A 13,837-nucleotide genomic window follows, 5' to 3' on the forward strand; every position below is an offset into this window, starting at 1 on the left:
TCACTGGGGCTGCTCTGAAACCAGTTTGATTTTACAAAAATTGAAAAGTTTTTACATAGAAAATACCTCCAAGTTGGTAACAATAATAGCTAGGAGTACCAACTTTTGCAAAGGTGGTAACTTGCAAAGTAACCAAATCTTGTTTTAATTTTTTCTAGAGTTTCTTGGAAGCAGAAGACAAAGATGGTCTCTTCCCCTGTGTTCGGCAGGCACAGTACCTATTAAGAGCGCTGTCTCCTTACGGCGAGCGTGGCTTGGGTCGCTCCAGTCCAGTAAAATACGCCAGAAAAGATTCTCGGAATACATCTAACGCATCTAACTCAAACTCAAGTGTCAGTACATCAAGTACACCAGGAAAACGCTCTGGACTTCCGTGCAGCTACACTAATAGTTTTGTGAGCGTTAGTCATTCGCAGAGGTGTCAAGGAAGCAACTCCCAAGTATGCAGTGGGGATCTTCTAGTCAGGCACTCTGAATTCTTTACTGATGGCCGAAAACCTTTTACTCCACGCACCTTAATATCAGATGCTAAATCCTTCTTGTCAGAGTACAGGTATTACACTCCTGCTCAAAGGAAAAGGAAAAATCACTGCAAGCAGCATGTGGAAGCTCAAACACAGACTGATGTGATCAGGTACAGAGATTAAAACTTTATTTTGAAACTGTGGAATTTAGATGTTATCATAAGAGTATCTTCATAAAAGCAACATGTTTTGTTCTCATTTACATTTGTACAAAACCAGAATAATTACTCTGAAATTACTCTAGATATGCCTTAGCAAAAGCTAGAACAGAATGTGATTTTCCTTTTTTCACTGGTATATTTTGTTGTCTTGTCTCCAGAGGAACTGGTTTCAGCTATACAAATTGGATACAAAGTGCCACTAAATCCAAACTGGAATCTCACATCTGCTGGCAATAGTCGTTCCCTCTCTCTTCTCTTTGCTGTCTCTAGTGTATAGCTGTGCTTCCTGTCTTCTAAAGAATTAACCACTATAAGCATGCAAGTAGTTGCCCACTGTTGCTGCTGTTGTCTCATACTTTCCAATTAATTAATGCATCATGCAAAGATTTTTTTTTTAAGTCTTCAATGCAGCTCTTATTTTTCTTTTTATCTTTTTAATTTAAATGCCTTCAGATGTATCTTATATGAAATATTTTATGCAAAATTAATGTACTTCTCTTGCATTGAATTCCTTCTTAGCAATTTAAACAGTTTTGATTTAGTTTTGTGTTTACTAATACTACCTCATAAAGAGAAATCTTGTCTCTTTTGTGTCCTCAGTGCCTGCATGTCTAACTGGTTTTGCCCTAGAGCAAATTAGGAATTTCATAAGACTGGAATTATGATAGCTTCGGCTCCATATTGCAACTATTGATTTTTCTGGCTGTGGGTCATATATTTTCCTGGTGCACTTTTAATGTATAGTATTATCTCCATTCTCAATTCTGAACAATTATTTTGGATAATTTAGCAATCCCCTGTAAATATGCAGCTGAATAATGGATTTGGATCACCTATGTATGACTGTTGTCTTCCTTCAAAATGAACTAAAACTTAATTTTAATATGTGAATGGAAGTCTGGCAGAAATTTTCTGAACTGTCTGAGACATTTTACTACTAGGTCCCATTCAGATTGATGGGAAATTTCCATAGTGGCACTGGTATTCTCATCCTGCATATTTTGAAAGTAGCCTTCTTGGAAATCTAATACATCTCTAAATTTTGTAGCTTTCCATCTGCAGACAAAGTGTTTGAGAGAAAAGTTATGACTGAACAGCAGAAGGTCACATTGAAGGTAATACATCTGTCTGTCATCTGACAGACACCCTTCACATATACTGCCACAGCAGTATACAACGGATTTAAGTTTCTTTTTCTTTATTGTCGTGAGATGAATTAGTTCTGTAGAGGAGAGTTTCAGAAGAATGAGTGGAAACAATAAGAAAAAATATTGAGGCGTGTGAAGAGATCTTAGGATATGATATTACAAAATTTAATTTTTTTTTTCCAAGAGTTTTTACAAGTGCATTTGTATCTGTATCTGTTAAGGACATAGATAATTGGTACATTATTTTTCAGCAGAAGAAGGTACCTCTTTTTCAAGGACTTTTTTTTCTCAATTTTTACATTGGATAACATATTCCAAAAAGCCCTCAACAGGAGAATTGGAACCAGGGAGTTCCTTCCTCTGAGGAAGCACCCAAACCAGCCGGTGGTGAAGTTTTCCTTTATACTATTTGCTTTGTGCCTTGCTGAATGTATCTGGAATGCTTTAATGAATAATCACACCACTTCAAATTCTATGAGCTCCTAGTATTTTTTTGTCGTAGTCACAGAAATGTTTGCATCCATCATTTTGATTTGAATTGCTAAGTGTTTGTGACAGTTGAACTTAGTTTTCCAGTTATTTGGTCTTTCAGAAATTGCCTTAGTGTGTGGTGGTTTAAGATTATTAAATTTTAAAGATGAAATGGAATACCAGTATCTTTGGGAGACAGAGGGAAGCAGGCAAAAGGCCCGAAATATTTCTTAAGATTTCAAATCTGAAGTTATTTTCTCTTAATTTGTACTAATATTTGGATGGAAGAGTTTGACAGAAGTTAGGTTCATTCTTTGTGCTATATCTTGTAGCCACTATACAGATAAGTCCTTAAACAAACAGCCCTGTCAAACATACTTGAATAACTGTGGACTTTCTTCCTGAACAAAGGCTACAGGGTCAGACTCTTCATGTCTCTAGCTTAATAAGGCAAATAATTATGCTTTATTTATTGGAGGAGAGGGGTGAGAGAGAATATGTATTTATAGCTTTACTGAAAATAGAAGAGAGACGACCTGAATTGATCTGCATATGCAGCTGACGTCATTAAGAAAAGGTTAAGTGATTATTCAGAAAGCTTTACTCCAGTTCCATGAAGAACTTCTGATTTCATTTCAAAACTGTCATATCTGACTTTTTCTTTGGCTGTTGTAAAAGTGACAACAGTAAGTCATGTAGCTTTACAGTGGCCCTTTCAGAGTATTACTATTTAAAATGCAGGCAGTCAGCAACTTTACTTTCCATCAGTTTTGTGCAAGCAGCTCAAGAGATGTGATTTAGAGTGCTGGTTCCTGGTTTTGCATACCTGATTTTACTCCTGTTGGTGACAGTGACCCCCCCAACTTTTAGAGAATTCATCTTTGACATACTTGTTAGGGGAGAAATGTTCCACATCTCCTGTTGCCCCTGACTAAAATTTTGGATGTCAAAGCTGATGACCCTTTGCTGCTATATGTCTTGGGTTACCCAAAGCTTCTCAGAAAAGACATAGAATTGTAGGGCTGCTTAATCACAGATAGTTATTAGGTTCACTTTAATGGTAAAATTTGCTGTGTATTTGCACTGATAATAAAGATTTTATCTCTGTGTTGTAGGGTGAAGATGGACAATATACTGTGGATAAGCCTGAGAGAGGAATAGCTGCTTTTCCGTACTCCTTCCTAAGGTGCCTGATTTACAGCAGGAAGGAATATTTGAAGCATTCCTTATTACTTTCTATACAGCTGCTTCTTAGGCCATAAGCCTTCACTACCATTTCTCTTTACAAGTCTCTTCTCACAGGACTTTTGTTTGGTTGGGTTTTTTAGATCAATGGCCTTTCCCAACTTCAAAATTCATTATTTTCTTATGATAAAGTTCCACTGGGAAGCCAATTTAAGAAAGAGAGCTCTGAAATGTATGAGTGTTTTTGTCAGGAGTGAGAGCGATGACATGTTAATATAGCTGTTAGTTCTGTATGTCCGAGCATACATCTGAGCTTACAGACTATATATTTCTTATACAGTATTACAACTAAATACTGGATTGGTATGCCAATTGGTATTTCCTTTCAGGAAAAAGGGTCGCCAGACATCCAGCCTTTTAAATCTGTGAGAATTGCAGACCAGAGGCATTTCCTACATCTTTTTCTGAAAATGTAACACTGAGATTTAGAATATTGTCTACAATATAAGAACAGTGTTGGAAGTCAGGCCAGAACCCAAGGGCTCACAGCTGATTCTCTTTATTGCTGACCTAAGTAGCATGCATGACTCGCTGGTTTGCTCTCTGGCCTTTTTATACAAAGGCATTTTCACCTGAGGAAAAAGTTGTACTCTGAGTAAAAAAAGCACTTTTATGGATAATGGAGGTCTGTATAGCATCTGAAGTAACACTGAGGTCTTTTGAGATATTAGAGTACTGCATCTAGTGAGGTGTTATAATACTCTTGAAACATACTCTTTTAGGCTTCAATGTAAGCAGTGGATTTTGCTACTGGAGCAGGGTTTGGGGGTGTCCTAGTGGGGGTTTTTCCAAGAGGAAGTGGGACAATGGCACAGCATGGCTCCAAAAGAAAGTGAGATGCAAGGTAGTATAAAGGGCTTTTAGAATGTTGCTCTCTTCCTTACCCTCTGATTTGCTCATTAGAGAGACATCGCTGTATTCTCAGCAGTCTTCAGCAAGGAGGACCATCAAGGCTGAGTAAGTATGCTTAAACCATTTTTCTGCTACCTTGCAACATTAAACTAGACACTCTTCCTCAAAATTGATGAACTTCAAAGAGTAAATGAGAACTCAGAATAAACTGTTCACAATTTACAGTAGAATTGACATGACTGAATTGTTATATAATACTTAAAAATTTCTGTGTGAATCTAAAAATGAAGAAAATTCATTATAACTTCAGAAGAAAGATAGACTTCTCTTCTTGTCCAGTGGCTATACTCTAAATGTTTCCAGTTCTTTTTCAATCTGTAATCTCTGAAGCAAATGTTGGCAAAATAAAGTATCAAGTTGAAGGGCATTCTTACCACATTTCTGCTCTGAAATTTGATGAGAATTAGCAGAGGTTTGAGTTATATTCAGAAACACTGCGAATGCTTTATCGTGTGACCTTGGGAAAGTCATTTAATTCTTTGTGCTTTAGGACAGGCTTGTTCTTGCCTAACTTTAAGGATGTAATATAGGTATCAAAGATCAGCTGTAGCTATCTTTCTTGACTATAGAGGGAACCAAAATTACAATCTTCACGCTGAATGACAAATTTTACATAATGAAAGTCATGCACAATGTATCCCACTTTTTATTTTCTGTTTATTAAGACCAGAGGATGATTTGATAGAGCTTGATTAGATAGTTTGGGATATTTAGAAAGATGCTATGAAAGAGAAATAGCACTGGAGTCTTTTCTCTTGGGGTTTTCCTTCTTGTTTTCCAAACAGAACTCCAAACCTCTGGAGAGTCTCCCAATTAGAGCAATTGGCATCAACAAGGCTTTAAGAGGTATTAAAATAGAGAGAAATTTGATCAAGGAGGTGAAAGCCACATCTCACACTAACAAGGATTTTGTACATCAAAGAGTTGTTGTTTGAAAGGAATGGAGGCTGTCAAATAAGCACTTATATTTTTCTGAGCTTCCATTGAGGACTAGCAATTTTCAGCTGCAGTCCGATTCTCTAGAAGCTCCTTTGGAAGCCTTTACTCAGACCATCAAACTGCAATTTTACACTTTCTTCCCAGTTAGCACCCCTTTCTTCTTGAGTGCAAAGCAGGTTCTGAACACTTCCCAAGATTTGCTGATTTCCTCACTCAGGATCTCTGTGCTAATTTATACCACCACAGAGAGTTAGCATAAACACGAAGCACCATAGCGACCTTTCTAACGGTCTAATATTTTACACAGGGTTTTTTATTATAATTATTCAAATTGAATGAAAGGCTTAGTTTGTCCTGATAGAACCATCTTTTTTAGCAGCTGGTGCCAAGAACTATACAATCTTCTTAATGGCACATCCCTAAAGCTGACTGGACCTACTGCATTGTGTAATGTGTCTCTATTTTAAAACATTTAATGCTGGGTTTTCTATTCTCCCGGCAGGGAAGAAGAGCTTTTATATTTAGCTTTCATTGAAGATGTAACAAATGAAATTCTTAGCCTTGGGCTATTTTCTAACAGGTAGGTTACAGTTGTTTTCAAATTTGTAATGCTGCGTCAGAAACACATGGACTTCTTTGCCTTTAAGAATATATAGATATATAGTTACCCCTTCCTTTTGTTTTGTTTCCCTTCTTTTTTGCTTTATGTAAGAAAGGGGAGCTAGGAAAGACCTGTGGGTCATCTACTTTGATCTGTTGCTATATTCCATGAGATAAAGCCTCTGTTAGTAACTGACCTGGAACCCTAGGTGGAATAATGCTAAGAAGAAATCATTTTACTCTGAAACATCTGTTTTGCAAAATAAACCAAGTTACTAATCTTTCACACAACACGTCTTCCATCTCCCTTCTGTCCTTGTTCCTGTTGCAGTATGAATTCAATCTTCAACATCAGTTGTCAGGATTACATACTGTTTCAGATAAGGGTTCAACAGTTGCTAAATCAGATTTTTTTTTTTTCAATAATGTAACAATAAGTTATGAGACAATTCATGTATTTGAGTGGTACTCCCAAATTCTTTTCCATACCAGTTCTTTCTGATAAAGAACTCTCAGTTTATAGCAAAAAAACCCCTGCAGTATTTCTGATACAGAATTTTAACCCATTTTTGTAATTCCATTTTCAAGGCATCTAATTTCAGCATAATACTCTGATCTTCCTCTGGGCTGATAATGTTCCCAGCTGTTTTTCTATTCTGTGCACTCTTGGGTTTTTTTCTCATGTCAAGGCAATCAATGAGAATGTTAAATACACTAAATCAAAAAATTACTCTTTGAGAAATTTCAAGAGCAGTCTCCCTCTCGTTCTTTTTTTACAGAAATGTTGTCTTCCCTTAAAACCTTTCCTATACAAATTTTTTTTTTTTTAATAATTTCTTATGTAAGCTAGATTAAATTCACTTGACCTTCTGGTAATCTGTTCCAGTGACTGTGTGCCTTAGTTGTCACAGAACACTTCCTCTGTGCTGAAATTTTTTCTCATCCTGCTTAAGCAATGAAAGAGAGCTCTCAGGACAGAGGACTTTTCTCTGGATTTTTTTCTGAAGCTGGATTTTATTCCTTCCCTTTATTTGCACTTGTGTGTATCAGCCACTGTGGTGCACCTAAGGGATTTTGGATACTTCAGCATGCCAGTAGAACCACCACTGGATTATTGGTTTCTGCCACCACATAGACCCAGCAGACCAAACACACCCAGAGTTGTGCTACAACTCACCCTGTGGTTACCATCTGCTGCCCAAAGCTGGGTCTGCTTGCTGAGCACCTGTCTAGTGGGATGCTGGCTCTGGGTGGCCCTCTTTGTGACAGAGCATAATTGAAACAGTCTTGGAATCATAGAATCATTTAAGTTGGAAAAGACCTTTGGGATTGAGTCCAACTGTTAACTTAGCACTGCCAAGTCCACCACTAAACCATATCCCTAAGCGTCATGTCTACACATCTTTTAAATACCTCCAGGGTTGGTGACTCAACCACTTCCCTGGGCAGCCTGTTCCAATGCTTGACAACCCTTCAAGTGAAGAATTTTTTCCTAATATCCAACCTAAACCTCCCCTGATGCAACTCAAGGCCGTTTCCTCTCGTCCTATCAGTAGTTACTTGATAGAAGAGACCAACACCCACCTCACTACACCCCCCTTTCAGGTAGTTGTAGAGTGCTATAAGGTCTCCCCTCAGCCTCCTGTTCTGCAGACTAAACAGCCCCAGTTGCCTCAGCCACTCCTCATCAGACTTGTGCTCCAGGCCCTCCACCAGCTTGGTTGCCCTTCTCTGGACACGCTCCAGCGCCTCAATGTCTTTCCTGTAGTGAGGGGCCCAAAACTGAACACAGTACTCCAGGTGCGGCCTCACCAGTGCCGAGTACAGGGAACAACTACCTCCCTACTCCTGCTGGCCACGCTATTTCTGATACAGGCCAGGATGCTGTTGACCTTCTTGGCCACCTGGGCACACTGCTGGCTCATATTCAGCTGGCTGTTGACCAACACCCCCAGGTCCTTTTCTGCTGAGTCGAAATCGTAGTTGTCCCATTCAGTTAAGAAATGAAAATAAAAAAAATAAGGTCATTGATTTATGTAGATTTGTTAAAAGTTGGTTTTCTTCCTGTGAAATCATTTAATTGTTCATTTGTAGAGTTCTGGAACAACTGTTTGAGTGTCATATACAAGAAAATAAGAACCGTTTGGATGAGGTAAGCGCTGCCCCTATAATACTCTCCCTCTCTGCATGTGACTTCAGGGATGTTTCCAAAGTACAGTGGAAATGCACTGGTGTATTTGCAGGTAAAGGTAACCAGAATGCTGAGTGGGGAGCATCTCTCTCCATAAATGAGATTTGCAGACTCATGGATCATGGTAGATCAGGACTCACAGGCACAATCACAAAAAAGGGACAATAGTCAACTCAGTTTGGTGACACTTGCTGTATAATTTAGTCACTTGATTGCAAGCAACCTCCCTTTCCTTATGTCAGAATTAAGCCCTGAGTTCTGGGGAGATAGGTGCTGTGGGGATGGAGAAGTGTCACCCCTTTCTTCCTTCATCCCCTAGAGCAAAATGCGCTACTTGTTGGATGTACTGAAAGCAGACCTCGGCTGCAGCCCGGGCAGTGGTGCAGAGCAAATCCATGCAGGCTGGGAAGCCTTTGAGTCAATGGCTCTGCAAGAGTTTGATACGATGGAAGAGCTCGAGTTTACCAGTAAAAGTCAGAGTCAAAGAAAAGCTACAAAAAGTGAAGTCTTTGGGACCACAGACTTATCATTAAAGGAACCAAACAAATGTGAATCACCGTTATGCAGGGAAAGTTCAAAGGAGACACCGAGCAAGGATGACTTTTCAGAAGATGTCGCTGAAATGATGGATGCTGGGACAGAGTCTGATTCTTGTGTGAAAGCTGAAGATGACCCAGAGACTTCACCCTCATGTGAGGCAACTTTAAACTTGATTACTTGTGACAGTGATTTCGAAGCTACCAAGGAACTTGATGACCTCGAGGAAAGCTTTGCAGAGGCCCTTCAGCTCTCACATGACTATTCACAATAGTAGCCAAAACTTAGCTCTTAAATAGGGATAGAGCTAGTTCTGTGGAGAACTGCCATTTGTTAAACAGTAAATTATTTGTTTTATTTTCAATTTATTTCTGTTTAAATACTGCTAAACTCTCTCTAGCAGGATATTGTTAATTGGGCATTAATTAATTTCTGTATTAATGTAGACTCTAAAGGGTAAAGCGTCAGTTATCAAACTATACAAAATTTTTTTGTCTATAATTGTATAACTTGGAACTAACTTTTGAGAATGTTAAAATTAGATGTATATTTTTAGAAAGTTGTAATAGTAAGTTATGAAATATTTATTGTTTTTTATTTATAATAAATAAATTCATTGCTAGTGCAGTTGAGGTCCTGCTATAAAGATCCAAGATTTTGTAGTCTGCAAGAATTCAACGTATCCACATCAAAACATGGTATACTACACACCTGCAGAACAGAGATGGAACTGTTTGCCCATCCTGGAAGAGGGCATTGTTTGATGTTAAATCCCATTGAGTTCTTATAATCAACTTTTTTCCTTTTACGGTAACTGTAGAACATAAGATACGTACCTTTTCCTTGCATTACCTAGGGTGACATAAAGAATGAGTGTGGACGGGCAACTTCTCAAACATAAGAATTTCTTTTGGTGCTGGTAGATGATCATTCCTTCTTCAGCCCTCAGCCATAACTCAATTGTCTTATTCCTTATACTAACAGGTATAAAGAGCCATTTTGCAGTATTAGCTGCTCTTAGTCTTTGCCTAACCCCTGTCAGCTTTCTGGCCTGAAAAGGACATTTATCTCTAGCTACTGCAGATGGCAGCTCTTGAGCTGTATAATCCTAATTGTCCATGATTCAGCTGATATTTCTGGAAAGTGAAGACTGCAACAATTTTCAAACTGCACAACACTAAAATACACAGTTCAATTTCTTGCATTAATGACAACCTTGGCATAGCATTCTGCATTGAGCTCTGGTTTTGAAAAAAGATTTGAGTTGGGTACTGGTTGATGACTAGGACTGCACTGGAAGACACATGAGGTATCTTGTACAGCAATTGGAGAAAAGCTGGTCTATTTTATGATTAAAGTTTAAATTGAAGTTAGCGCATGCATTGCACAAAATCAGCCCAAATTTCTTTGTCTAATCAGAGTACGGCTATTACCTGGCATTCACATTACTGCAGAAGGAGCTCAACAGGTTCTGAGGAAATGGCGGGAAGTTATATTATCTTGCTGTAGGTGAGGAACTGTAAGCCTTAGGAACCAGATAAAGCCTGTCCCCAAATACCTCTAAGACCAACCCTAAATGTGCTTCCTCCAAGGACAAACCCAAGTGGTTACAGTTCATACATAAAACTGCTACCACCTGCCTCCCCTGTGGCTCCTGAGTTTCTACCAAAGACTATTGATTCTGTAAAGCTAGATGACCGATTACAGCTGTAAGTAGCTCCAATAGGCATAGACCACTGCTTCACTTGTGAAGCATAAACTTTTTTGGGGAAAAAAACCCAAACAAATTTCAAAAAAACTCTAGAGAATGCCAGAAATGTTGCTTTTGTTTGATTGGCTGAGTCATCAGCATTGCAGCACACAACAAAATTCCCCAAAAAAGCAAAAGGCACTTTCCTGACTGCCTTGGCCGCAATAATAAATTACACTTGTTGACAATGACAGCAGACTAGGATTTATTTTAGCCATATACATGTGCTGTGCAGGTGGGCACTAGCCTTTTATCTGCCATACTCAGCTGGCTGTCTTGTAAATCTGGCCTGCAGCTTGAGTGCTCTGGCTCACTGAAAAGTAGGCAAGATAACGTGAGGATTTTGCATCCTTCCATCAGAGCTTGTCTTCTTGAAAAGACACACCCACGGGGCTGTTTCAATACAGTGCAGGGACGGTTTGTCCTTGATCACAAGTGATCAAAGCCCTTCTCCCATCCCCAAGGAAAGTCCCTCTCTGTTCCTTACCTCAAAGAGCTGAAGGGCAGGAAGCACCTAGGGAACTATTGTTTCTATTGTATGAACAATTCTAACACAGAGGGACTGGTTAGAAAACTAAAGAGAGTGATTATCCCAAGTATAAAGCCTCTCTGCTCCTCAGCCAGGACTTCACCCACCCTTGGGGCCCTCCATTCCGAGTTCTCCAAACTTGGTCAATAATGGAATTCAGGGTTTTTTTTTCCCTACCTATCACTACACTGTGTAACTTGCATGTCATAAAAAACATCACGCAGCAAACTTTGGCTTGTGGTCAACATGAGTCTGATGAAAGATTAATAAAAATTTCACATTTAAATTCCACAAATAAAAAAATTAAACACCACAGCAGTGAAAGAGGTCATGACATCACCTCACAGAAAAGTGCAAATAACGACACACTCATTTCCTATAATATGATTAACATGAAAATAAACAAAAACACTTCCTTGACCATATTTCCTGTTGATAAGCTGTCTGAACATCAATGACATTTTTTCTGGGTAGATGGAACTTAAAAGAGTAAATAAATTCATTAAAGCAGACCTTTCACAAACAAAGTATATGCCTGCCTAAACCATAACTGTGAACATTTCTTGGACTAAGAGTGAAATTTCTGGTAAAGAACCAGAAGATCATGCACTCCAGTATTGTAGCAGCTAGAGCAGTCAGTCCAGTCCAAGGAACTGGTTTCTCATTGTACAGCCTCTCCCACCAGATAGTGGGGAAAAAACATTCTAGATGAACATTATCTATATAAAATCAATTAGTTTATTTACAGATCCAAAAGCAAATTCAGGCTATCAAGGGCTTAAAATTTTCTCCCTTTTATTCACATTTACTTTAAGGTGGCACTTCAAACATAAGTTGCTTAAGCAGCTTGATATGCAAGCCTGACCCACATCAGTGATAAGATTAATCAACAGTGCAAGCTGGTTTTTTTCCCCGAGAGGTTGGTTTTTGTTTTGGTTCTTTTTTTGGTCTCATCACCTTTTACTTGGTGATATACTTGGGTCTTGGCACAAGCAACAGCAGAACAAGGTAGTCACGACACCATTACAAATCTGAATGCTTCAGAAGTAACAATCGTAGGAGCAGTCGGCAGCTGTGATCTGCAATGTAAAGACTTATTTCTGCCCAGATTTATGTGGGTGATGAGCACATGTATAACAACATCAATGTTTACTTCAAATGGACAAAAGTTGTTACTTCACTGTAACAAACCGGTCTCTTATCTTTAAAGCCTAGAGTTTTGTCATCACTGCTCTTGTTTTCAAAGGTAGGATTCTGTTTATTTACAAAGCAAAGTGGGGCTTTTGGTCATTTGAAGTACAGATTAATGTGATGAAAGAAAAAGGTGCTTAGATGTCTTAGGGTTGACCAGAAAACAAAAACCTGCAAGCAAAACCCAAGCTATCATTTTATCCCTGATTGACCCCATGTCTAAGACACCTACACATCTTTCGTTTAGGCTTAGCTGCAGAATGACTCCAGGGTCCTGTTTCTCTGCCTTTCTGTACATTTTTACATCATTTATTGCTACGCAACCGTAGTTGTAGAATGATGCAGCTCAACTGATAACATTTCATACTTCAAGTACAAATGGCTCCATCAGACAGTGAGAAAAAAATAGCTATTTTTCTCAGCCATGATCTGTGCAAGGAGTATGAACGAGTACTGGAGCATCAGCATAAATAAAAATTAGGTCCAGGAGTTTCATTTCTAGCACCCAATGCAGGCTGTTTCAACACAGCGACAGCACAGCTTCTAACCAACAAGGCATCCCAGTAACACCCTTCAGTGCACTGCTACTGTTCCTCTGTGCCTGAGCACCACTGAAATGTTAGCAGTCCCAGGCCACAATGTGGGGGAAGGAGAAATAGGAATGGAAAATGAATGTTAAAGGGAATGTAGGAAGAAAGGAAAGGGAAATTGTTATTTATTCCACCTTTTAAAAAAAATCGCAAGACCTATTATCAGGTAGAACACAGGGGCACAGTAGAAATTTAGATGCCATTTGTTAACATTGGTCTTCAAACATATTTTAGAGCTCCCTCAATTTTTCCACCTCTGTATCATAGCATTTGTATCTGAGTATTTGAGACCTAAAAATTAATGAAAAAGGGAAAAACCACAAAATTGTAACTCAGGGTGTACTTCGGGGAGCTACGGGAAACTCCAACATCCCACTTTAGTTTTTGACTGCCCAAGCCAGGAGCAGACACTGACAAGCAAGTGCAAGGCACTGCAGCTGCATGATGTCTCTAGAGCCACCAAACCTTTCCCTCTGGCACTTCCCAGGGACTTAGCCTGCTGTTCTCAGAAGCTAACACCTGGTATGTACACAGATTACAAGGAACAGAAGAGCAACCAGTGATACTAATAAAACCAATTTCTCACTCTCCAAAACAACCAAACCAGATACTCACAAGCAGTCCAATCTTCCTGTTTCCTTTATCAATAGTGAAATCTGCTTCATTCAGAAACAACCATCTTCAGTTTCTATTCCAAGTAGCAAAGCAAGTGATAAGCAAACAGGTGAGTGGTAAATTTATCTGCCGCACCAGCCATTGCACCCCCTTGGGTCACAACCAGTCAAGGGATCCAGTTTCAAAGCCTGTAGCGGGTCATGGGCCAGCGGAAGCTGAGCATGTCACAGGGATAAAGCATCGCTGAGAAGGGAAAGAAGAATCAGCAGTTATCACTGGCATGACAAATCATCAGTTGAGCTGTAGAGCACCCGTAGCTCATCTCCACCTCAACCACCTTAAAGAAAACCTAGGAGGACTCCAGGGTGTCAGGCAGTCCACAAATAGCAATAAGAAGAGTTAATTCCAGTGAAAGGAACCAAAATCAAGAATGC

General features: G+C 39.1%; 1 protein-coding gene across 4 annotated transcripts in view; it reads left to right on the forward strand.

Annotated features, from left to right (window-relative positions):
• SPATA7 (spermatogenesis associated 7) overlaps positions 1–9,383 on the forward strand; it is a 46,662-nt gene extending 37,279 nt beyond the window's left edge. For all 4 annotated transcript variants that reach the window (XM_052782926.1, XM_052782927.1, XM_052782930.1 and 1 more), the window contains 7 exons: positions 159–634; positions 1,734–1,800; positions 3,420–3,490; positions 4,453–4,506; positions 5,903–5,980; positions 8,095–8,152; positions 8,511–9,383. In XM_052782926.1, coding sequence (XP_052638886.1) covers positions 159–634; positions 1,734–1,800; positions 3,420–3,490; positions 4,453–4,506; positions 5,903–5,980; positions 8,095–8,152; positions 8,511–9,002 — 1,296 coding nt within the window. In that variant the 3' untranslated portion in view covers positions 9,003–9,383. The remainder of the gene's footprint in view (positions 1–158; positions 635–1,733; positions 1,801–3,419; positions 3,491–4,452; positions 4,507–5,902; positions 5,981–8,094; positions 8,153–8,510) is intronic.
• The last annotated feature ends 4,454 nt before the right edge of the window (positions 9,384–13,837 follow it).

The sequence above is a fragment of the Harpia harpyja genome, chromosome 3 (genome assembly GCF_026419915.1).
Source record: "Harpia harpyja isolate bHarHar1 chromosome 3, bHarHar1 primary haplotype, whole genome shotgun sequence".
NCBI classification, from domain to species: Eukaryota; Metazoa; Chordata; class Aves; order Accipitriformes; family Accipitridae; genus Harpia; species Harpia harpyja.